Source organism: Ctenopharyngodon idella, chromosome 18, assembly GCF_019924925.1.
Source record: "Ctenopharyngodon idella isolate HZGC_01 chromosome 18, HZGC01, whole genome shotgun sequence".
NCBI lineage: Eukaryota > Metazoa > Chordata > Actinopteri > Cypriniformes > Xenocyprididae > Ctenopharyngodon > Ctenopharyngodon idella.
In genome coordinates, this window is record NC_067237.1 from 14,436,622 (window position 1) to 14,462,375 (window position 25,754).

A 25,754-nucleotide genomic window follows, 5' to 3' on the forward strand; every position below is an offset into this window, starting at 1 on the left:
ATGGAACACAGACACAGCTGTAGCCGTATTCTGAGGATGCATCCATGTTGTTTTATTATATAATGCATGCTTGCTCACATGTACACAGCACATAGACCATGAGATCTGCAAAATGTTTCATAGTCTGTCCAGCGCTGCTGGCTATTATGTTGATGATGAAGTTTATCGACTTCCTGTGAAGTCATCCATACAGGGTCCAAAATGAACTTTTTAGCACGCTTTCTAATGGCAGGTGAAATTTACCATCCTTAAATGTTTTATATGGGTCATGAAACAGTATTTTGCAAAAAAAAATTTTTGTAATTATATAACCATTTTAAATGAAAAAGTTGCATGCAAGTTGTGACAAATGTACAGTTTTATTAGTTTATCTTGCATCAAAAAGCAAGATAGCTTTATTTTCTTGCCAAAGCCAAATTTTTACTTGCGTTTGGCGAGTGTTAATTCTGGAACCCAAAAATAGACGTTTAATTTGCCTCTAGTGTAAAAAAGCATGCATAATTAGGCCATGTGTCGCCGTATTACTGTAAAAAATAACATTTTTGTCTGTTGACATGCATGCATATCTATCAGAACATTTGGCTGATATGAGAACAAAAATGCTGCACATTGTTTTCCCGGATAAAATTAGAGAGCTTGCCACCAGTAAAAGCCTGAAGCTCCAAACACAGACTTTTCAGGTTCTTACTATGTTATGGAGCACAGATAAATGTGTATGTGTCTTTGCCCTCAGCGAGAGCGACAGAACAGTTTGTTAGTGGAGCAGATCGGGAATGATTCAGTCCCGGGGGAGGGGGGGTGTCAGCGAACGAGAGAGAGAGAGAGAAAGTGAGAAAGAAGCAAAAATAGAGACATTATCACAATGCACAGAGATGTATAATTTGATTTTTTATCATCTTGTGTTGATCATTTTGGCGTAATGGTGGCTGTATTTATATCATTCATTCATGTAATGAGTTTAAACATTTACATGCCATTGGAATATGCATTATCCAAAGTGGCTTACAATGCATTCAAGATAAACATTTTATCATTATTTGTTTGTGCTGTACACAAAGGAAGATATTTGGAAAAATTTTTGCAAAATACTATGGTAGTCAATGGGGGCCGAGATCAGCTTGGTTACAAACATTTTTCCAAATATCTTCCTTTGTGTTCAGCAGAACAAGAAATTTATACAGGTTTGGAACAACTTGAGGGTGAGTAAATGACGACAGAATTTTCATTTTTGGGTGAACTGTCCCTTTAAGGTGTGTAAACATGAGGTTAGTAAACATTTAGACTAGGCAAGCTAGAAAGATTTTAATTAATTTAAGAGTTAAAAACATTACATTTCACTTTATTAATGTAGAATCCATAAATATGTCTCATCTTGCATGATAATCCATGTGGAGGTGATGGTGACAGCTTTATACGCATGGATGGTAATCTCTGGGATTACATTTTTCCCCCTTTCCAAATAAACTAAAATGTTGGCGACAGAACCTTAAAATATAGTTTGATTTCACACATTTACTTTCTCACTTTTTCCTCACAGGATTTACGCACCCTCCAGATGGATGCTGTTTAGACACTCTGAATGCTTTCTGCTTGCTGTCATCCCGTTAACCGACTTGGAGTCACACAGACACACACACGCACGCGCGCACCGAAAACTGAGGCGCGATGCGTTTTGACATGTCACGCGCGCCCGCAAAAAAAAAAAAAAAAAAAGCGCCCGTGACTCAAACGCGCTTAATCCAGCGGTACGTTGGATTGGGCGGGAATAGTCGGGTGAGGAAACACGGGATTGGGCGGATGGAAGAGCCAAACTGCTGCTGTGACTCAGATGAGGAGATGAATCCACATCACTTCACTCCACTTTACCTCAGCTGAGACAACCGGACGGAGTTTCCGTTCGGCGATCACGGAAAAAGAGAGGTTTTATGTCCATATTATTGGAATTAATAACAGTTTTGGACAAATAGAAGATCATTTAAGAACATTGTACTATTTAACTATGGCTTTCATGGTAAAACACGTAGTCGGCGGTCAGCTGAAGAATCTGACAGGAGGTCTGACAGAAGAGAAATCTGAAGGGGACAAATCCGATGCCGCTGCTAAAGGAATGACACAAGAAGAGTTTGAAGAGTACCAACAACAGCTAGAGGAGGAAAAGTAAGACAAACCTTGATTCATACCTCTGATATTAGCGTATTTTTCTGAAATTTGTTGATGTTTTTCGTGAGGTGAACGCTGTTGTAGAGAAGCGGACGTGCAGAGCGGGATTGGAAATGGGCGCGCATTTTTCGCGCTTCGTTGGATATCAAGCGCGCGCGCGCTCGCAGCTGCTCATTTCGCTCAGGGAGATTCCTGCTCAGTCAGATAGGAATAATATTCCACATTACAGTCGAGCGGAATTTTGTTTAATTTAGATTTTTTTTTTCTTTACCTTTTCATCACGAATTCAGTCAGGCGCTTCTGACATTGGGAGGTTTTAGTATTTGTTTATGTATAAGTTGTGTATTCGTAGTGAATCCGCAGATTCGAATTAATTATATCTGTTCTTAAACATGTGAGCACAAATAAAAAAGAACGATGATAAAAACTTATGTACAAAGTACATTGAAATAACCATTGTTTTACAACCTAAAAAACATGGTTACTGTAGTTAAACCATGGTACCCACAAATGATGGTTTTGGTACACTAACCATAGTTTAACCATGGTATTTGTAGTAAAACTGTGGTTATACAAACAGAAATCAATCCGCCCAAAAAAAAAAAAAAAAACGTTACTACACTTTTACTATATTAAAATCATGGTTAATTTTCCTAAGGGTTATATGGTATGAATGATTACCGTATTCATGTACCATGATATTTACATGGTATCCCAAGATACTTACCATGGTTTTTTAGGCATGTACCATGGTATACACAAGGTATACATGTAAAAAAAAACAACATATATTTTACCATTTATTACTCGGCTTCCTTACAAAAATTAACCATGTTTTTTTGGCGTATTGACTACTATTTGTATAACCACAACAAAACAATAGGTAAACTTTGGTTTTTGTAGCAAAACCATGGATATTCGCTACAAGAACCATAGTAAAACCATGGTTATTTTTTGTTAGGGTGTATTAGAATCTGCTCATTCTCTGAGTATGCCTCTGGTAAGTTGATTTTAATTAGTATTTTACTCCAGTTTCATTTAAACCCCAATCAATACATTTAACAGACTTGTGTCAAACACGTCTTGTGATTTGGGAAAACCAAAAAATGAGGCTGTTATAACCATCATATTATGATCAAGCACTGCAGCCAAAAAATTCTGTGTACTTCACATGCTTTGTCTTCAGAAATCATCTCATAAAGCACTGACAGCCAGTGTGGACATGAACAGGTGGCTATGTTGACACGGTTTGCATAACTGCCATATTCTGATTTCACAGACTTCAAATGTCTGTGCCGAGCTCATCCTCATGGTGGTAATCCAACTCATTTCCTCGGAGAGCAGATTTTACATGCCGAGACACCCGCATGAACAGCTAGTTTAAGACTGTTGACTTTGACAGGGAGTCGTGTGTTTAATCTCTTGAATCAGCCAAACCACCTTGATCTTCTCAAAGGTTTTTGCTGCTTATTGATATGGGGATTATTTTAACTACTAGTCGTTTGTTATAGTGAACCGAGTGGATGAGCATCACCCGACTGTCAGTGCGACTCTAAATCCCTGAGATATTTTCCCCTCCTGCTCTCGCTCGTACTCTTCTACTCATTTAGCACATGCTTTTCTTCAAAGAAACTTCATGTACACTTATTATACGGACGATCCCTCTGGAGAAACCATAAAAGGAAGGTTCCAGGTTCAGTACAAACGAAGCTCTATGACCTGGTGAAACTCCTGGTGTGTAATCCGTCGCAAGTGCACAATTTATGTTTGTTTTTGTTAAAAACAGATGCTATTGATACAGCTTGTGTTGAACCTGGAACATTCTGTTATGACCTTTGCTTTAGCCCTGGAGATTTGTATTGACCTTTCACCTCACATGACCTTTAACAATGCTTAACCAATCAGTCGTCGTAATCCATCTTGAGGTTAACTTAAAGTGCCTCCGTTATACTCATTTAAAGGCTCCTAATATTGTTTTAGAGTCTCCTACAACAGATTCGCATTCAAAGTTCAAAAAACACTTTAATTTTCTCATAATATCCACTGCAGCATCAGCTCTTTTCTCTCAGTGTCTGAAACGCTTCGATCAAAGATTCGGTCTCTCTAAACCCCGCCTTTCTGAGAGCTGCTCTGCTCTGATTGGTCGAAAAATGTTTGACCAACTATTTAACTCAACTATTGTTTAAAAATGACTATGTGTCTGGCTTAAATGAACCCTAAATATGTTGGAAATTAAAAATCAGACACATAATGACTAGAGGCAACAATAATAATCAAAAGGTGAACATTTATTAATAAGCAATTTAATAAATGTTTAATTATTATTCATTAAACTTATTAATAAATGTTAATTTCCAACATATTTTGGGTTCATTTTAAGCAAGAAATACAGTAATTTTTACACAATAGTTGAGTTAAATTAAACTACCCAGCAGGTTGAGCAAACATTTAACCCAATCGCTGGGTTTGTCCATTTTCAACCCAACTTGGGTTATTTTTAACCCAGCATCTTTTAGAGTGTAGAAATCCAGTCAGTCTGAAGTGTTGTCTACATTTTGCCATTAATGCTCTCTTTGAAGGTATTTATTCCATGAGATTCCTCGGCGTAAAGCAGTTTAATCCTTGAGAATGACGTTACACGGATCTCTCTCTGTGGACGTAGACTTGTTTTAGTTCATGCTAAAATGAACAGAAATGGCTCGTCATGACAGAGATTGTTTTTTAAGATCCATTTAGACCGTTCCTTCAAATGTCACAAGGATCATTATTCAAATAATCATACCAAAAATATCCTAAAATTAGTCCTAAAACACGTCAACCAACAATCATTTCAATTGCTGTTTAAACTGAAATCTGACAGATGATGCTTATTATCTTGAGATTGACATGGTAGACATGTTGTGTAGGTGTATAAATGATCAAAAGACCCTGAAGAACCCAGTTCATCCTCAGATTACAGTGTTTGTGTGTTTGACATGCTTCTGTTCTCATTTCTCCTCAGGCAGGAGCGAGACGCCAATTTTGCCCAGAAGAAGGCGGAGAGGGCGACGATCAGGACTCACTTCAGAGACAAATACAGGTTGCCAAAGGTAACAGTTAATCTGCCCACACCATTAAAACTTAATATCCCAACACCTCGCTCACACGCTGGACTGAATCTCATTACAGCAGATCATATTTCACCCCCAAATTAGGTATTATATTGTGCGTAAAGATAGTGGTAATAAGGTTCAATATGTTAATATTAGTTAACATGAACTAACAATGAAAAATACTTCTAAAGCATTTATTAATCCTAGTTAATTTCAACATTAACTAATACATGATTAAAATCAAAAGTTGTATCTTTTGACATTATTTAATGGATCTGAGCTGACATGAACAAATAATGAACAGTTGTATTTTTATTAACTAACATTAACAAAGATTATTAAATACTTTAACAAATGTATTGCTGTTAATGTTAGTTAATGCATGAATGAATTTACCTTATTGTAAGATATTGAAGCCGATTTAACCATCATTCTGATTTTTTGCATTGTGAAATCATTTTTTATCATAATTAATAACCCATTCCCCAATACTCAATAGTGTAATGACAAAAAGTTTAATTCTCATTACTGCGATGCAAAAAAAATTAATTGCAAAATGTTTATACGTATTTGATGTACTAAATTTAAACTGGATAAAGAAAGTTCATCAAAACAAACTTTGATGTTGGCTTGAGAAAGCCTGACCAGAAAGTTTTAAAGCTTGAAGTTTGAGGGTTTTGAAGGCCATACGGTCTATAAGTAAAACAGATATTCTAGGAGGTTGCTAGGGTACTTGGGGTGGTTGCTATGCAGTTTCTAGGGTATTCTGGGTGATTGCTAAATTAAAATGCGACAAATTCACTATGCGTTACAATGCATCTGGATCAATGACGTGACGGGTCAATTTTTTATCCAAAGAGCAATAAATAATAAAAAATAATAATAATAAAAAACAAAGATATGACATCCAAAGTATGTCAGGTAGTACAACTAGATCTCTTTTATTGAATCCAAAAGGTTTTAATTATATTTTTCTACATATAAAGGTATTTTAAAGATTTTGAAGTGTCAAAAGGTCATTTGGTTTAACCGTCCAAAGGCCAATACAGCCATTTCATTTGTGATTAAAATATCTTAAAATGTAATAAATGTATATATTTTTTATTCTGGCATGATTTTATATCATCATATATCAACATAGTGCAAAATGGTATTAAAATTATGTGTAGAAGTCGTCGCTTTGCTATGAGAAAGAATGTCCGGAAAAATGAATTTCATTGATGTCATTCGGAGTAACCGATATAAAGGGACCATTTTAGATCAAGTCATGCGGTCAATATCATGTGACAGGATGTGACATCATTCAGACACCTGCAAAGGATCACATGGTCGTGAAGCAAAGTAACTAACTCTCTCTTAACTATTTGAAAAATTAATGTTTTCACTTGATCATACGCATGAAACATCAGGTCATTCAGTACAACCGCTATAAAACATGGAAAATGTTGTAATATTTTAAAAACTTGTACTAAATATAAAATGTTTGATTGTCCTTTTGCTAGCTAGCTAGATATCAGCCTGTTAGCATTGTTTGAAAATATCGTCATTCGGTAAAACCGAAATTTTGGTTAAACCGAATGACTTTTTTGGTGACAAATTTTGTCCATCTTGTAATAAGTGACAAAAGCAGTGTTAATTGATTATAAAAACCACATAATCTCATTAACACTTAATAAAACTTCAAAATTAATTATATTTCCATTATAGGTTTTTACACTTTTAAAAATCTTTTTTGTCAATGACCCAAATACATTTGATCACTGATGATAAGTGATGTATTTTAAAAAGTTAAAACATGTTAAAATGTGAATCCGCAGCTCAGTACTCATTTTAAATAAGCTACTCTTTTACTCTTACTGGAGTAGTTTTTGGGATTTTTTTTACTCTTCTCACACTACGTTATGTAAAGTAATGGTACTTTTATTTAAGTTTGTTTTTGATAATGTTTTTTCACCTGTTTCAGAACGAGTTGGACGAGACTCAGATCCAGGCGGCGCGAGACGATGTCGAGCTCCCCACTGAACTGGCCAAGATGATCGCCGAAGACAACCAGGAAGAGGAGCAGAAGCAGTCCGTCCTGGGTCAGCTGACCAACATCCAGAACGTGGACATGGGTCATCTGAAGGGCAAAGCTCAGGCCACACTGGAGGACCTGAAGAACTCTGCGGAGAAGTGCTGCGTCATGTGATCTCCTCATCTCTGTGTCTCTCCAAACACACGCTGCCGTGTCCGACGACAAACATCCGTATCCATATATCCAGTGTGACGTGTAGCTTTCATGATGCTAATGTAGTTCTAGGAGTTTAAATGTCATCAAATATAGACCCCCCGCTCTGAGAATCTCACGCTCAGGTCGCATTTCACCTCACGGAAAAAAGTATATTTTGCATCAATCATGTTCTCATGAAAATAATGTCACAATGCAAAAAATATGCAAGTATAATTTCTTGACTTTGGGGTGAAATACGACCCTGACCTGCTCCGGTCTGAACGCATTAGCGGCGGGTTTATCACAGCAATAGCGTAACGAGAACGACTCGTCTGTATGAAGGGCTTATGGGAGCAGGAATGGAGGTAGAACCCGGATCATCCACACAAACACCTTGACCTTTCACCTTGACCCCTGATGTCATTGACCTTTCATTGAGTGGTGCTGTTTTGTGCAGGTGGTTTGGTGTCGTCGTTGTTCCCTCTTATGGAGAGTCAAAATAATGATGTGAAATGCTCTGCTGTTGAGGTGAGAGAGTCTGAATGGAGGATCTCATGTTTCGTGTCTTTTGAATGAAGTCATGCTGGGATTGATTTGGGTTTTGAGTGAAGAAGCAATAATCTGCTTCCATCTCGTGATGTTTGCGAATCAACATAAAGCAATATTAGCATCTCTGACCTACAGGACAGAGCTGATAAAAAAGGTTGAATTTTATTTTACCCATAAGATTATTGTATATTTATTTCTTTATTAATGGCAAGAGTGGTGTTTGTTTTACTTATGCCCTCGATAGTTGTTTCCGCTGCATAAGTTACGTAATTACCAATGTAATGCATTCATGTAATTATTCTGCTGTAATTTCCAGACCTGCTGATTTTTGACTGTTGAAAGTGTAATAAATATATTTGTACAAAGATTATGATGCATGTGATGTATCTGTGATGTCTTCGCAGCGCTGCAGTGCCGTATCTGACCGCTAGATGGAGACATCGGACATGAACGTCAGAGTGAACTCTTCACTGACACACTTTCACCTCTCATGAGGAAGCTTTATAGGTGGGTAGTTGACGTAACAAAAGTGTTTTAATCACTTTTTAGCTGTTTTGAAGTTCAATAGTCCTGCAGTGGGACATTTTCTCATTTTAAAAACTGCATGTGCAGCAGTTAACCAACAAATATAAATGTTTAAAACTGTTTCAGATGTTGCACTGCAGGAGCTGTTTGTCATGTCAACTACCCAGCTGTGATTTAGTGTATTTTACCGCACTGATTCTGATCTGTGGTGTTTCATTTACATCTGTTCATTTAGCAGACGCTTTTATCCAAATCACTTTACAAATGAGGAGCACAAGCCGTTCATCATAAAGAGGTGCAGGTAATACTGAGCTCCAGACACTGTTCAGATGGTACAGGCTAGAGCAGGGAGAGATTTTTACAAAAATAGGATGATATTGGGATTTTGATTTGGAGAATTTGGGATTTCCAGACAGAAATTTTAAAATTAACATTATAGAAGCACATTGACACCACATAAGATAAAAAAAAAATCGTGCTTGTAAATCATAATTATGACATAAAATGTTGAAATTATGACAAAAAGTCATAATTTCAATATTTTTATCTCAATTTCAATCTCATAATTTTGACTTTTTGTCATAAATTTGACTTTTTGTCAATTTCGACTTGTCATAATTATGATTTCTTATGTCAATTTTGACTTTTTGTCATAATTTTGATTTTTGTGTCATAGTTATGAGGTCATTATTTCGATTTATGTCATAATTTTGACTTTTTATGACAATTTTGACTTTTTGTCAGTTCTGACTTGTGAATTTTGACTGTCATAATTTAGATTTTTTGTTATAATTATGACTTTATGACATAATTATAACTGTCATAATTTTGATTTGTCATCATTTCGACTTTTTGTCAATTTTGACTTTTCATAATTTTGACTTCTTATGTCATAATTATAATTTCTTATGTCAACTTTGACTGTCATAATTGACTTTTTGTCATAATTTAAATGTTTGTCATAGTTATGACATCATTATTTCGATTTTTGTCATAATTTTGACTTTTTGTCATAATTTAGATTTTTGTTAGTTATGCTGTCATTATTTCGATTTGTTAAATTATGACTTTTTATGTCGTAATTTTGACTTTTTATGACATTTCGACTTTTTGTCAATTCAGACGTCATAATTTTGACATGATTTTGATATTTTGTTATAATTATGACAAGTCAATTTCCTCTTGTCATACTTTCGACTTTTTGTGACATAATTTCAATTTATGTCATAATTTCAACTTGTCATAATTTTGACTGTCATAACTTTGAATTTTTGTTACAATTATGACTTTTTATGTCATAATTTTGACTTTTTATTTCATAATTATGATTTTTTTTATATCAATTTTGATATTTTTGTGTCGTAATTGACATTTTATGTCATAATTTTGATATTTTTGTGTCATCATTTTGACTTTTTATGTTATAATTATGACTTTTAATGTCATTAGTTATGAGTTACCAAAGCATGATTTTTTTTTTAACGTGGCAGAAATGGGCTTCCACACAACAGATAATAATCATGTGTTGTTTTCCGGCTCACAGTTACTTTATCTTTATAGTTATCAGTTTGAAGACTTTGTGACAACTAGCCCCGGTCATTCCTACACGCTCTTCCCTCTATGCCAGCTTTGTTCTGTAACAGACTCCAGGGATGGTTGTGGTTTTGCATAGTTTTTCCACTCCAATCAGAGCGTTTTCCATCTGAATGGCAGAGAATCGCTGATCTCAAGTGCGCTATGAAAGGACAGAGCACTAAAATATATTGTTGTGGAAAGTCTCTCTATTGACGGGCCTCTGGGCTACTGCATGGCCAGTCGGACACAAAGAGGGTGAAACGGTCCAGAAAACACTTTTGTGGCCCTTTTCTTTTCCACCAGGGCGCGATTAAAACACCCCAAAAGAGGCCGAGAGGAACGGGGGCTGAAAACCCACCAGGTTTGCGTCGGTTTATACAGGGGCTTGTTCCTGGGTTCGTGCTAAAGAGAAACAGATTTGTTTTTCTGCGCTTTAAATTGAAGAAGTGGTTTGCAGATGTTGAGCTTCCAACAGAGGAATGTCTCTCTCTCTCTCTCTCTCTCTCTCTCTCTCTCTCCCGAAGGGGTTTTGTAATCTCATGCAGAGAGAGAGAGAGACCACACAGCTCGCCGGCTTCATGAAATTTATAAACATTTTATTTATCCCGTACAGGAGGTGAGCTTTGCCAAAAACAGCGTTACTATGGAATCCCGCGTTTACAACCAATAGAACAACAGAATGCGTAATGAAGAGAGGAGCAGGAGGGAGGTGTAGTTTTGGAGGAGGGGTCGCCGTGTGTAAATGCGCAGCCGAGCGTGAAAGAGCCGGAGGGACAAAGACATGCAGCATGCAGCCGTAGCAGGACTCAGAGAGCAGAAAACACTCCAAACAACATGAAAACCCCAAACAGAGGAGGATCTGTCCGTACACAGAGGACGAAATGCAACAGATCGCACGGATAACTGTCTTCTGGAGTCTTTTCTGTGATGCCTTCTTGCTGAAACCAACCCTGAACTTTTGCAGCGCAATGCTGATTATTTCTCTCACGTTTCTCTGGAAGTGCATGAGCGCTGGACGGACGCTCGCATGCGTGTGAGTTCAGACATGGAGAGCAGCTTCGCACTGATCCTGTCGTTTCTGATGACGCTGGACGCGCAGCTGGTTTGCTGGCAGGCGCTGGTCAGATGTCACGAAGAGCACGACTGTGAGCTCGCGTATAACCAGTACCTGACGGCGTGCGACGGGAACATCCGCGGGACCCGGCGCCAGTGTCCGAGCCACTGCATCAGCGCGCTCATCCGCCTCAACCAGACCGCCGGCGGGGCGCACCTGGAGACCTGCGCCTGCGGGACGGACGCCGAGTGCCTGCGGGCCAAACGGGCCATCGAGCCCTGCCTGCCGCGGACGCATCCCGGCGGCGCCGACGGGATCGGTTGCACCGAGGCGCGCCAGCGCTGTGAGGACGAGCCCAGCTGTCAGTCGGCGCTCACCGCGTACCTGTCCCACTGCGGACAGCTGTTCAACGGGAGGAAGTGTTCGTCCCGCTGCAGATCAACCATAGAGCAGCTGCTGTTCCTGCCGAACGGCGTCCTGCTCAACCAGTGCGTGTGTGACGGTCTGGAGAGGCCGTTCTGTGAGGTGGTCAAACAGAACATGGTCAAACTGTGTTCTATAGGAGACCACGGCGTCTCCTTTGACCACGACGGGACGGATGATTTATACGAGGATGAGGATTATGAGCTGAAGCCGGGGAGCGAGGTGACGGACGCTGACGCGGTGATGTCCAGTGCCTTGACTCTTTCTCAGCAGGTAGTTTTGCTGTTCGCTCTGACTGCGCTTCACACACTTTAAACTGGAGGATGATTGAGTGAAAACATGTAAGGCTGGAATACACTACACGACTTCAAAACACTTATACTGGACAACTTTGCATGTGGTTATGAGAAAAAATGGCATCATGCACTAAAGGATCACTCAGAAAAAAAGGGTTACACTTTATTTTGATTGTCAACTTTAAACATTCTACTAACTTTAAGTAAGTTTGCAACTCCATGTCAACTCACTCTCATTAGAGTATCAGTAGACTGTTATGTTCAGGTTAGAATAAGTGTACATTTAGTTGCAAAGTTACTTATAGTCAGTAGAATGTCTAAAGTGGACCATCAAAATAAAGTGTGACCAAAAAAGGTTCAGTGTGGTTCTATATAAAACTAGTGTTCTCGACTCAATTTTAAAGGAGAAATGTCTTAAATTATTGCATACTTAATTGGTTATTTCATTTTTTCTACCGATAAAGCATGTTTATGAGCTGCTTAATTCATAAAATTTGATTACAATTAAAAATGAATTAACCTTCTGGTGCTCTTCTGTTATTTTTGACCAAAAAATTTTACTTTTTTTTTTTTTAGAATTTTTTACTTCATTGAAATGGTACGAAACTTTTGACACTTGCTATGTGAACACGCACACACACACACACAAAAATCATGGACATGATTCGAAAAGGTTAAATGGTCCTGAAAAAATAGTTACACGTGCTTCTCGTGGTCAAAAATGAATGAATTTAGTGGAAACTTTTGGTACTGCGCCAAAACAAACTCTTACTGAAAGCTCATTTTTTGAGATATCAAACTCAAATTTGGAACACAACTTGTTTAGATTTATGGCTTTGATTTTCTTGTAGTTTTACAGTAAAACGTGTTTTTGAAAATATATATTTTATATATATTTTATAATATAAATATTATATTTATATTTTATACTTTTTTAAAGTTTTTACTTCAGCAATAATCTGTAAAATGTCGTCTTTGAGAAGAGACCAAAATTAAGTTTGTGCTCTAAAGCATTCAAAATTTATGACAGTTTAAGTTGTAAATTTCATTTTCAGGTCTCAAAAAGTGAATAAATGGATTATAACTACAGCGTAAATATAATTTAGTACCATAAAATCCCCTAAAAATACAAAATATTAAATAAAAAACATTATCGAACTGAAATATAGTACCTTAATTTCATTGAAATAAAAAATCAGTTATTTTTGAGCAACACGCGAAGAGCACCAGAGGGTTAAAACAAAATTAATTAATTAATTAATTAATTAAAACTAAATGCATCAAATGATCTCATGATGGAACCCCTCAAAGGTTATACATATGAGGTTCTGTTTTAGGTTCATTTTCTTCTTAGAGCGTAACAGATTTGTAAGTCGTTTTGAACACAAAAACTCTGAAACATGTGCTTCAAGATGCACAACAAATGAAAACAGTGTTTTAAAATCATCTCAAAAATCACTTCAAAGTCTGAGTCCATCCATTTAATCTGCCCAAAATCTTTAGACTGACTCTGACTTTCATCGACTTCAAATCAGGGGCAAAAATCTGGCCAGTCGTGTAGTTTATTTCAGCCTTCAGTCCTTCTTGAAGCAGCAATGTTTGTCCGGTGAACAAGCTCTCATTATCTCAGTCGGATGTTTGGCACATGAACTCTCCGCAGTGTTTATGATTTCAGCGTGACGTTCTCCTCCTTTCCTCCGTATTGTGGCACTTGAAGTGTCTCTTTAGTAAGGCTCAAGACAAACAGTGGACGTGCGTCGAGAGTTTGCGGAGCTCTTACTCTCATTGTTCTCGCAACTTACTTCAAATATTTGCCGAGCGCGGACACAGAAAGGAGCCGGTTTGGGATCAAGTGCTTCATTTAAGTGAAGAGGCCCTTCAAATGCTGTTAAATGGTCTTTCTCTCTCACGCTCACATCTGACTCGAGTATTGTTCATGTATGCTGGAAATCAACACCAAGTGCCTGAACTGTCTGTACTTTCTTGAAGTTCAGCATCAAGCTTGAAACTGTTGAGGTTAATATTTGTTTTCAGTGGTTCTAGTTTTCTTTCTTTGCATATAATGAATTATTAGTAATGTCTGATGAGTTCATGTAAACTCTAAGATCAGAAGCGCACTCTATGCAAGTACGTGAATGCAAATCTCAATGTGGCCACAAGCAGCGCTGTAGCGGACATCAGTCTTCTTCTATGGTCAGTTTTCTCTTTCAGGTCAGTTAATATCGTTGCATTTGACGAGAATCATACAAAGCAACTTAAGTTAAAGATAATTAACTGTTTATAGTGGACGTTAATGCGTCTGATTTGAGCGTTTTCTGTGTACTTGTGTAGAGTTTCTGCTTTAATATTTCTTGAATTCATAAAGGCTATTGAAGTTTCACAAACTTTGTACAGAAAAAGAATTTATTTATGCATTTTGGAATTTTTAAGAAAATAAAAGTCATGCTGAAAATAAAGTAAATTTGTCATCTGATGTCTGAAAGACGTAATATTTATTTCCAAAACCAGTGAACGTAGATGTTATTAAGGCGAAACACTACAGGCAAAAACATTGTGTTTCATGCACTGCTAAATTTTACTTCCATTCACTCTTAAAAATAAAGGGTTTTTTAGCAGCGATGCCATACAAGAACCACTTAGGTTCCCAAAGAACGAGTGAACAGCTCTTAAAACAACCATTTTATTCTTGGTGTGACAAACATTTTATTGATCTAAAGAACCCTTTTCTACAAAAGCTTGTTTCCACCACTGAATAAAACATAAAAAAGGTATAATTGCGACTTTTTATCTTGCAATTGAGTTTATATCTAGCAATTCTGACTTCATACCCAGTCAGCAATATAGTGTCGGCCCAGATCCGGCCCGCATCTGATACATGTGGATTACATGCGGACCAGATCTGGGCCGACACTATATTGCTGTCAGGGTAACATGCAATTGTGAGTTTATATCTCACAATTCCGAGGGAAAAAAAGTCAGAATTGCGAGTTTATATGTATTATAACTCACAATTCTGACTTTATTTCTTGCAATTTTGAGAATAGAAGTGAGAATTGTGAGATAAAAAGTTGCGATTGAGTCATAAATCTCCACTTCAGCAGCTTTACACACACCAAACTTTACATTTTTATTCATATCTATATTCTGAAGGCTTGTTCATATATCATTCACCTGATTTAAACTACATTTTACTCCTAAAAACATGTCTGTTTTCTGTCTGTTTATATCCAAAAATCCCCTCTGGCATTTCTGGAAAACTCGTTTGCGATTCCTAAAGTAATGAGTCAATTACGGTGTTTATTAGTTCAAATGTTTACCATGTAGTGTCTTCCCTTCAGTGTTTTCGTTTGCTTCAACTCTGTTTCTTCAGATTCTCAATCTAACCTTCAGCCGTTGCTCGGTGGAGAACTGTAATGTTTGCACGCTTTATTCTGTGGTTTAATTGGAAACGTCTGTGGAAAGCCGCACCGCAGATGCCGGAGGGTCTGCAGTCGTTCGTTTTTGGCTTTTTCTGTGAAAACAACGAGCAGGAGCCCGACTAACTGAAGGTACGCGGCTCAGCCGAGGCTCTTTCCTCCCTCGTGAACGGCCGGGAACCAAATCAAAATAAACAAAAGCAGGGGAGCTGCTGGAGGGGGAGGAGAGCCGCGGGAGTGACACTGAGCTGGGGTCGTTCCTCATTTATCTGTTTTCAGGACTGACCCAGATTTCAACCCCCACTTCACACACACAGATCGTAGAGCCAGCATTGTGTCCTGTGGGTACAATGTCCTATTCATGACGGCCACGTCAGTGTAAGGAGACGCTGTGTGTGTGTGTGTGTTTCTGAAGGATCACTCCTTTACACACACACACACACACACACACACACACACACACACAGTCCTTCCTCAGTCGATCTGATGTTGAGTTGGCATGACTTCTCCGAGCTGGAGTCACAGACAGAGCTGGCATGAACAACAACAGCATCATTGTGTGTTCGAGAGTCTCGATCAGTAACCAAACTCCAGATCTGATCAGACTAGAGGAGATTCATTCATCCCACTGACCTTTTTTTCCACAGGAACTCTCAGGTTAAGAAGCCTGTAATTAGTGCCATTTGTTAAGTCAATCGTCACTAGTTCTAGTTGAGTGTGTGTGTCGTCCTTTTGGCTCGATCAGTTGAGGTTTATTTGACTGCATTGAAACTATCAGATGAGAATTAAACATGAGAAACAATTGCTGTTCATGTCAGCGCCGGTCCATTAAACCATCAACAGATAAAGCTTTTAATTTCAGGTATTAGTAAATGTTAACATGAACATGAGTGTTTTTCATGTTAACTGACGGAACCTTATTGCAAAGCGTCAGTTGTTGTTGTTCTTCTGATGGTTTCTGCAGGCTGATTTATTCCAGAGAGGAAAGAGGAATGCAGGGGGAGGAATTATATTACTGTAGGAATGTGGAGAGGAAATGACAATTTATGGCCAACAAAAATTCATAAAGCAAGAAAATATTCACCCGGAGAGAGTGAGAAACACAGATGAACGCTTTCATTCAGATCAGACGGTGAATAAATAAATCTCACAATCATCAGGAATCAGAAACACACAAACATCAGTGAGACGTCAGATAAAACTCCCTTCTTTAAGTGTGTGTGTGTGTGTGTGTGACGTGATTTTACAGTCATGAATCTCGTTCTTTCAGGTGTGAAGCTCTTTTTCTCAGTACAATGATCTCAGATCTCGTCCAGATGAAATCAGCGAGACTAACAGCAGTTTGAACGTCTGCCAGGATCCAATCAGATGCTGGGAATTCTCTGGCCATGTGACACGCCGCATCTGTTGCCATGACGAGAACCCGCAGCTCACTGTAAACAACAGGCTGAAAGAGAGAGAGAGAGAGACGTCAGAGACTGTATCTGTGTGTGTGAACATGTTTCTACACGTGTGAGCGAAGCGAGTGTGTTTTACACATATATGCTCAGTATGAATTATTATCACCAGCTATCCAATGAAAAGTGATTCTCAGTTCATTGCAAAGAAATGATGTTCTTCCTCCGTTTTCCAGCACAAAAATCTAAACATTCTTAAATCAAGTTAAAGGGTTCAGCCAAAAATGAAATTTCTGTCATTAATTCCTCACCCTCATGTCGTTCCACACCCGTAAGACCTTCGTTCATCTTCAGAACACAAATTAAGATATATTTGATGAAATCCGAGAGGTTTATGACTCGTCCATAGACAGCAATGTAATCAACACTTTCAAGGTCCAGAAAGGTACTAAAGACATCGTTAAAACAGTCATGTGACTGCAGTGGTTCAACCTTAATGTTATGAAGAGACGAGAATACTTTTTGTGCGCAAAAACAAAACAAAAATAACCACTTTATTCAACAATCTCTTCTCTTCTGTGTCATTATCTTACGCAGGTGACACAGTGAAGCTTCCGTGTTTACGTCCGAATGCCGGCTCAGTATTGGCCAAAGCTGGTCACGTGACGCATGCATGTGATGCTGACGCAGGAGCTGGCCAATAATGAGTCGGCGTTCTGACGTAGAACCTGGAAGCGCTGGACGAAAACAACGTATGAGAATGACACAGAAGAGAAGAGATTGTTGAACAAAGTTGTTATTTTTGTTTTGTTTTTGCGCACAAAAAGTATTCTCATCTCTTCATAACATTAAGGTCGAACCACTGCAGTCACATGACTGTTTTAACGATGTCTGTAGTTCCTTTCTGGACCTTGAAAGTGTTGATTATATTGCTGTCTATGGACGAGTCATAAACCTCTCGGATTTCATCAAAAATATCTTAATTTGTGTTCTGAAGGTGAACGAAGGTCTTACGGGTGTGGAACGACATGAGGGAGAGGAATTAATGACAGTTAGTTCACCCAAAAATGATATTTCTAACTTATTTCCTGTTGAAGGTCATGTGATGTATGAATATCATCTGTACTCACAGGATCTGACAGATTCAGCAACGGCGTCTTTCTTCAGCGATTCATCCGTCTGAGTTTCCCGCATCTGCAAACACACGTGAGCTTTAGACTCTGCGACGACACTGAACATGACAGCGATCATGTGACACTGACGGTGTTTACCTTGATCAGCTCTTTGAGGTATTCAGCTCGACTCATCAGACTCTTGATCTGAAATGAGAAACAGAACTGACATATTCAACTCAGAACTGACAGAAGTGATCATGTGACCGGATGATCTAGAGACTGAGAGATCATCTCTGAACCGGAGTTCAGCACTGGATCATCTGATTCAGAGAGCGAGAGGGTTTGTGAAGGTCTGAGCGTCTGTTTTCTCTCGGAGCAGGAGGTGTTTTTATTAGCTGAGGGCCGAATATCACAGCGGTGACATCATTAAAACAACAGGTCATGTGATCTGGACGAGTTTAGGGAAGAAAGGAAACGTCCAGCACATTGTAAAAGGGTTAGTGTTGCCAGTATCATTTATATACTATTATAGTTTTTATTCATATTTTGAATTATATATATATATATTTTTTTTATTTTACCGTATTCATTTTCTTTTTTAACGTTTTCAGTAATTCTGTTGTTTTTGTCATTTTTTTTGTGCGTTTTTATATATATATATATATATATATATATATAGTTTTTATTAATTCTTATTTTAGTTTTAGTTATTTTAGTATATAGAGTTAAACTAAATGAAAATGAGAAATTCTGCCTTGGCAACTAGCTGAAATCAAAGTTTTATTTTCTTTCAATTAATTCAAGTAACATTTTTTTTATGCTTTTAGTTTTCATTACCAATAATAATCCTTTGGCAAAACACTGATTCCTGATTCAGGGCGGGAATCTTCCCGTGACATCATCATCATCATCTTCTTCATCATCTTCACAGGGCCTAAAACTAACTTTTTGCCAAACCTGCCAATGGCCGGTGACATAAGAAAATTTACTGGCCATAAAATTTCGAAAATTTCGATATACTAGCCTAACTAAAATAAATTTAAAACAATATTAAAGACAAGTAACAGTAGTTTTCAGGTAGAGACACTGAATGAAGTAATCAAACGTATAATAACACTGCATAGTCATCACTGCATAAATTAAACATATATTAATACTTATTAAAGATACAAAAGTTATTCAGTCAAGAGCAGCGAGTGATTTTCTCTTTGTCTTTTGTAGTTTGATTAACATTAAACAGACAGCAGCAGGAATATTAGGCTGCTGTCACTTTAAGAGCGAATGCACGGATCCTATATACTGATGCACATGCGTTTACTTTCTCAACTGTTTACGTTCACTTAAGATGTAACTGACTATGTACTAGGATACTCGATATTTTTTGACAATTTTGCAAGAAGATGTGAAACAGAGCTCAGTTTAGTATTCGCGCACTGTCTGAGATGCAGCTTTCTGGGTGCGCGCTTCAGTTGTGTAACGAAATGAGCTCCCTTTCGCGTCTTCTTGCACTTGAATAATTAAATTGTCGAAGCTTAAACTTTCGTGATGATGCAGCGCTGGCCCGTCAACTGTCCTGAGCATCGTTCACTTTAATGCATTGTTAGAATTCATAAAAAACACTCGCCAACGGCGATTTTTATTCGCATTTGGCAAGTGTTAATTTTTTGTGCTGCATCCAGGGCTTGACCCATCCAGAATGAACACTGATCATCTCACCTCGAGGTGGAGCAGCTCTCTGCGCCGGCCTTGAGCTTCAGCTGGAGGAGACAGAGAGAGAAACACTACAGCACACTTCAGTCCACTACAGTTACACTAAACATCAATAACGCCGATAAAAATTAAACCTTCAAACCCTGTCTATGTGCACACCAAAAGCCAATTTAATTATTTGCATGAATAAATTACATACAAATCTATTCATGAACAATGCAAAGACACGAATAGACGCAAATTCGCACTGGGCGATGTGAATAACATGATGCGATTGCAGTGAATGTGCGATATTCGCCTCAAAAAAGTTCAACTCAAGCGGGAAATTCGCATGACGTGTTGTCGCGCAAACTAATCAATGAAGAGCTTATTGACACGTCCGGTTGTATCAGAAAATGAGGAGAGCATTATTGTATACCCCGAAATTTATGACACAACTTCTTATTCATACAGAGACCGGACAAAAAAAGGAGTTGGAGAAAAGTATGCGAGGAAGTTGGGCCTGGTAAGTGATTAAAGTATGCGTCTGTTAAGCCGGGTGCACACTGTGTGATTTATAACAGTCCTTTACGATTGTTGCTTGTCAGACTGTACGAACATGATCCTCACGTCACACTGTGGGATCTCAGCTGTCATTTCCATCAGACTGTACGACAGTGAAATGGTTAGTCACCACTGAAATTCTCCGTCGAGAATTTCGACGGAGGTAAAATTTGATCGCAACGGTCATTAATCGGCTGTCAAACTAGCGATCAAAGCTTACAGATTTTAGCCTAGGATTATAGGAATCTTTTAGGATTCTCAAAATTTGTCTCAGACGACCAAATCGTGGCCAAAATCGCACAGTGTGAACCCGGATTTACTTGATTCTAGCTATGAGTTTTACATTACTATGATCTGGTCAGCACTGGCATTAGCCAAAGTTAGCACAGCCCGGGATTCCCGGTGAAGACACTCCTCATCGCACGATGTTTTTATTTGCGCGAGTGACGAGAAAATCAAGTAATCCCGTGAGTAATCTAGAGTGAGTAAAGCCAGATTTATACTCGAAGTTTGCTTGGGTGCGCACGTCAAAAGTGACGTAATTGCGGCTTCGGCGGAACCCATTTCGCGTGGCGGTGCGCACGGCATTTTCTGTTACTTTGCGAGATGAGGGCGACGCGAATTACGTGACGCGATTGCCGCAAAAACGAGATATTCGCTTCAAACGCGAATATACTTAGAAAATATACAATGGCAAGCGTGTCAAGTATAAATGCCTTATCCGTTTGGGGAGGAGCGTGCGCTGCGGAGCCAGGCAGATGTATAAATCAGGCTCTACGCGATGCGAATATTCGCTTCACTTTCGGCACACACCATAACACTCTCTGAGCAAGAGTACAAACTGAGAAACGTTTCACAACCAGGCTTATTATGTCTCGCAGATGCCTGAGTCTCGCACACCGAGCCCTAGAGCGGCTGTGTTTTGATTAGGCCGGCGCTGGCGTTAGCAGCGTGACAGATCAACAGCGGGAGCGTAACGGCCAAAAACCCTGCAGTGAAACGTGAATCCAGCAGGGTCTCGCTCTCTGAGCTCACTTCATCCTCCAGCCTTGAGTAGTTTAAGAGATAACAGTTTTCATTTGTTTCAGTATTTAATAACACTGAGAGCTGATCTTGACGAGATCCAGATGGCAGCGAGATCGTACCGCACACGCTGACCTGGCACAGACCCATCGCCACATCTGGACGTTCTGCTGTTTCATGTGTAAGTAACTTTACCCGCCAGCGCCAGCAGCAGCTCGCCCAAACTCTGCTGGTACAGATCCAGCGTGTCGTAGTCCTCCGCACCGCTCTCCTCCTGCACACACAGCCCATCGCAACTCCATTACCCATCATGCAACACTGCAGCTCACATGACACATATGCAAATGAGCCATCATAACAGTTACCCGGGCGACAGCAGTGGACGCTACTTCCAGCGCAGCCAGTAAACGGGGCTGATCTCTGGACATTTCTGTGAAAGACCAAAGATTTGAACGTGACCGGTCACTGCGGGTTTATCGTGTTTGATTACAGTAGTGCGGGACTGGTTACCTATTAATATGTTCCTGGTTGATTTCGCCGCCTCAAAACTGATTTTGTTGTCCAATCTGACCAGAGCTTTGAGCTCCTCGGCTCGAGAAACATACTGATTCACCTGAGAGGAAACAGAGAACACTTAAGAAAGAATTGATTATTATCTCAGAGTTCTCACGGGTGTTTAGAGTCACCTTCTGTCTCAGCGCTTCCTTCCTCAGTCTGTCCGTTTCATCTGAAAGCACAGAGATCGTGAGAACTGAGATCAGCGGACTCATATATCAGAGGAACAGAGGCGTTTGTGTCTTACAGTGAATGGCAGGAACGAAGTGTTCCAGTGCACTACAGTAGAGAGATAACGCAGCCGATCGCTCTCCATCCTGGTCCTTCTGCACCGCCTGCATCACCAGCGCTTTCTACAAGACAAATAATCCACTTCACACATCTGATGTCTGTCATATGAGCTCAGAGACAGAGAGAGAAAATATACATATACACTTTAAGAAAATGTGAGTGGTGCTTGCTGTGGCAGAACTCAGCACTCAGTTGATCAGTTGTTGCTAGGCAGTTTCTAGGGTGGCATGGGTGGTTGCTAGGGTGTTATTAGGCAGTTACTAAGGTATTATGCATGGTTGTTAGGCATTGCTAGAGTGTTTTGGGTAGTTGTTAGGGCGTTGCTAGGTGGTTGCTAGGGCAGTGCTATGGTGTTCTGGGTGGCTTGCCATGATATATATAAAGGTGACTTGACTAGTTGCTGGGGTGTTGTTAGATGGTTGCCATGGTGCTGCTAGGCAGTTGCTAGGGTGTTCTGGGTGGTTGTTGGGATGTTGCTATGTGGTTGTTTGTGTGATTGCTAGGGTGCTAGGGTGTTTGTGTGATTGCTAGGGTATCGCCAGGCAGCTGCTAGGGTGTTGTGGATGGTTGCGAGGGTGTTGTTAGTTGGTTTCTTGTGAGTTGCTATGCTGGAGTGTTGCTAGGGCATTGCTAGGGTGTTCTGGGTGGTTGCTAGGGAGTTGTTAAGATTTTCTGGGAGGTTGCCATGATATAAATAAAGGTAACTTGACTTGACTAGTTGCTGAGGTGTTGCTAGAGTGTTCTGGGTGGTTGTTAGGATGTTGCTATGTAGTTGCAAGGGTGTTTGTGTGATTGCTAGGGTGTCGCCAGGCAGTTGCTAGGAAGTTGTTATGTGGTTGCTAGGATGTTCTGGGTGGTCACTAGGGAGTTGTTAGGCTGGGGTGTTGCTAAGGCATTGCTAGAGTGTTCTAGGTGGTTGCTATGGAGTTGCTAAGGTATTCTGGGCGGTTGCCATGATATAAATTAAGGTGACTTGACTAGTTGCTGGGGTGTTGTTTGGCAGTTGCCATGGTGTTGCTAGGCAGTTGGTAGGGTGTTCTGGGTGGTTGTTAGGATGTTGCTATGTGGTTGTTTGTGTGATTGCTAGGGTGTCACCAGGCAGTTGCTAAGGAGTTGCTAGGGTATTGTAGATAGTTGCGAGGGTGTTGTTAGTCAGTTGTTAGGGTGTTCTGGGCAGTTGCTTAGGTATTCTGAGTGTTTGCCAGGGTATTCTGAGTGGTTGCTAGGCTGTTGCTAGGGTACTCTGGGTGGTTGTTAGGCAGTTGCTAGGGTGTTTAAACTGGGAAGTATGCAAAAGATGATGCTTTGCTTCGTAAGCACCACTAAATAATGAAGGCCTGCTTAAAATCTGAACTGAATCAAGAGCCCATGAATCAATATCTAATTAAATCAGGAAATCAGCGGCAGAAGCAGCTCTAAAATAAACACACAAGCCTGTTAATATAATCCTGTGTTTGCAGAGCAGCATCTGCGTGACACATTTGCTCAGGTTTGGTCTGACACCAGCGACGAGCAGCAGCAGTTTCGCCACTTCAGGACTAAAATAAACATGTGAGTGTTAGTGTGACTTCATCTGCGCTGACTATCTCACACTCACAGCCTTCCCGAGGCTCTCGGCGCTCGGCATGTGCTCCAGATCCACGAAGGGATGCAGGAAGAACTCGTGGAACGTGATGCGGGCGTCCGGGTCTCTCTCGAGCAGCCGCAGCAGCAGGTCTCGACAGTCACGAGAAACTCTGGCTCCGGACGGCAGCTGCACACAGAGAGCAGGGAACGTCACTGTCTAACACAACGGCACCATCTAGTGCTGACAGAGAGAATTGACAGCTCTCATTTTTATGGAATATTTAAGTGTTTATTCTGAACGATTTAACAGTGTTTTAAATTCATGTCCCTGATAATCTTGAATCAGAATATCTTCTCCTCCCTCTTGCAGCATCTCTTCTCTGATGATGAGGGCGGGGCAACCTGTCACTCACATGAGATCCACCAATAGCAAACCACAACCATCCAATCAATTCCCCACAGACAAAATCAAGCCCCACCCTACATTTGTTCTTGTTTGCGAAGCCATTAGTGCAACTTCTCTTTTTAACTGGATCCAGTATTCAGCGAGTCTCACCTCGACGGGTTTCTCACTGCGGATCTTCTCTTCCAGTTCAGCGAACGAGCGCGAGGCAAACGGAGCTCGTCCAAATAAAGCTTCTGCCCTCAGAAACACAAACATACACAAAAGTTTGCAATCATTCAGATTTTCAAATGCTTTTGAGAGAGTCTCTTCTGCTCACCAAGATTCATTTATTTATAGAAACATTTATGATTATTATCAATGTTGAAAACAGTTTTTGTGGAAACCTAGGAAGATATTTAGAGCGCGAACATCGTTGACTTTCACTGAGAGTTGCGTGAGCTCACCGTACAGAATGACCCCGACGGACCACAGATCCACTCGAGCGTCATAATGCCGTCGGCACACCATCTCTGGAGCCATGTAGAGCGGAGAACCTCTCAGAGCGTGCTGCTCATCCCACGGACTCATGTACTGCGCAAAACCAAAGTCTACACACACACACACACTTCAGTCATGCTATTATCCCTGTGGAGATGCAGTTCAAACGACATGCGAGTCTTACCTGCGAGCTTTAACACGTTTCCACTCAGCAGAATGTTCTGAGGCTTGAGGTCCAGATGAGAGATGTTCTTCTCATGGAGAAACTGAAGAGCACATGCTGAAACACACACACACACACCCATCACTTCTACACTGGCCTTTTCTCAGTGTGTATCACTCGTTTGTTTCATGTGTTTCATTTGTTTCATGTGTTTCATACCCATCTGCTGAAGGCAGCGGCGAGCGACTCTTTCCGGGAGGATCCGGCGACTGCGGATAAAAGAGGACAAATCTCCTCCTGAACACCATTCCAGAATCAGATAGATATGATCACTGTCCCACTGACAGACAGAGACAGGGATGAGGATCTGGGATCAGTACATCAACACACACAGAACTGCATGCTGGGAATGTTTGATCTGTACCTGGAAGTCTTTGAGCTGCACTATGTGAGGATGACGGACCGTTTTCAGGATCTCAATCTCGGTCAGCAGATTCTCCATGGAGGTTTTATTGAGACTTTTCTTACTGACCACCTTCACAGCCACCGCCTCCCTGCTGTCCGTCTGCAATCACACGAGCTGTCAATCAAAACATGCAGATCATCTTTAACACACACACAATATAATCAGAGATCGATAATCACTCGCCTTTCTGAACGCTTTATAAACTGTCGCATATGTGCCGCTTCCCAGTTTCTCGGTGAGAATAAAGTCTTTGAGCTTCGGCGGAGCGAAACCCGCAGCCATCCCGAACCGGCATCAATCAATCGATCAATAATCAATGATATTTACAGCACAGCGGTTTCCTCTGCTCTGAATCTGAGCCATTAAAGCGTACGATTCAACCTCGGACTGTTGACTTTAAAATATTAATAATCATAAACGATTTAATATATGATCAGATGATCTTGTACATTTCATAAACGTGTTGACATGAAGCGCAGCGGTCTGTTTACTTCCGCGCATTGACGTCACGCACCAGAAACTAAAGCGCGCTCACATCACTGACACCTGCCGGCCGGATCAGGTACTGCGACAATTGTCATAATTATGACTCTTTATGTCAGAATTTCTATTTTTAAATAACTTAGTATGGCGTAATTGACTTTATGTTTTAATTATGATTTACCAAAGCATGATTTGTTTTCTTATGTGTCATAAATGGGCTTCTATAATTGTACTGTTATTTGGGGGATGAAGTGACTGAT

At 39.9% G+C, this 25,754-nt stretch overlaps 3 protein-coding genes across 3 annotated transcripts; 2 read left to right on the top strand and 1 right to left on the bottom strand.

Annotated features, from left to right (window-relative positions):
* The first annotated feature begins 1,437 nt into the window (after nt 1-1,437).
* cplx3b (complexin 3b) lies at nt 1,438-8,378 on the top strand. Its single transcript, XM_051869451.1, has 3 exons — nt 1,438-2,157; nt 5,162-5,249; nt 7,216-8,378. The coding sequence occupies exons 1-3, from the start codon at nt 2,000-2,002 to the stop codon at nt 7,438-7,440; spliced, it is 471 nt and encodes a 156-aa protein (XP_051725411.1). The 5' UTR covers nt 1,438-1,999; the 3' UTR covers nt 7,441-8,378.
* Nucleotides 8,379-8,412: 34 nt separating this feature from the next.
* Nucleotides 8,413-14,356, top strand: si:ch1073-459b3.2 (growth arrest-specific protein 1). The gene is made up of 2 exons (XM_051869449.1): nt 8,413-8,517; nt 10,724-14,356. The coding sequence occupies exon 2, from the start codon at nt 11,138-11,140 to the stop codon at nt 11,900-11,902; it is 765 nt and encodes a 254-aa protein (XP_051725409.1). The 5' UTR covers nt 8,413-8,517; nt 10,724-11,137; the 3' UTR covers nt 11,903-14,356.
* Nucleotides 12,439-25,534, bottom strand: ulk3 (unc-51 like kinase 3). The gene is made up of 16 exons (XM_051869447.1): nt 25,195-25,534; nt 24,970-25,110; nt 24,765-24,885; nt 24,567-24,662; nt 24,349-24,492; nt 24,056-24,138; nt 23,531-23,686; nt 21,890-21,995; nt 21,774-21,814; nt 21,598-21,700; nt 21,453-21,517; nt 21,283-21,361; nt 19,528-19,568; nt 17,968-18,015; nt 17,827-17,890; nt 12,439-16,746 (listed from the first exon to the last, which is right to left on the bottom strand). The coding sequence occupies exons 1-16, from the start codon at nt 25,291-25,293 to the stop codon at nt 16,730-16,732; spliced, it is 1,404 nt and encodes a 467-aa protein (XP_051725407.1). The 5' UTR covers nt 25,294-25,534; the 3' UTR covers nt 12,439-16,729.
* Nucleotides 25,535-25,754: the final 220 nt, after the last annotated feature.

Bases quoted from the DNA above. Each gene is read 5' to 3' on its own strand.
- si:ch1073-459b3.2 (XM_051869449.1), top strand. From the start codon at position 11,138: ATGCGTGTGAGTTCAGACATGGAGAGCAGCTTCGCACTGATCCTGTCG.
- ulk3 (XM_051869447.1), bottom strand. From the start codon at position 25,293: ATGGCTGCGGGTTTCGCTCCGCCGAAGCTCAAAGACTTTATTCTCACC. The intron at 24,663-24,764 runs GTATGAAACACA...TGTGTGTTTCAG, and splicing joins CCGCTGCCTTCAGCAGATGG to CATGTGCTCTTCAGTTTCTC. The intron at 21,362-21,452 runs GTAACTGTTATG...CTGTGTGTGCAG, and splicing joins CGTCCACTGCTGTCGCCCGG to GAGGAGAGCGGTGCGGAGGA.
- cplx3b (XM_051869451.1), top strand. From the start codon at position 2,000: ATGGCTTTCATGGTAAAACACGTAGTCGGCGGTCAGCTGAAGAATCTG. The intron at 2,158-5,161 runs GTAAGACAAACC...ATTTCTCCTCAG, and splicing joins CAACAGCTAGAGGAGGAAAA to GCAGGAGCGAGACGCCAATT. The intron at 5,250-7,215 runs GTAACAGTTAAT...CACCTGTTTCAG, and splicing joins ACAAATACAGGTTGCCAAAG to AACGAGTTGGACGAGACTCA.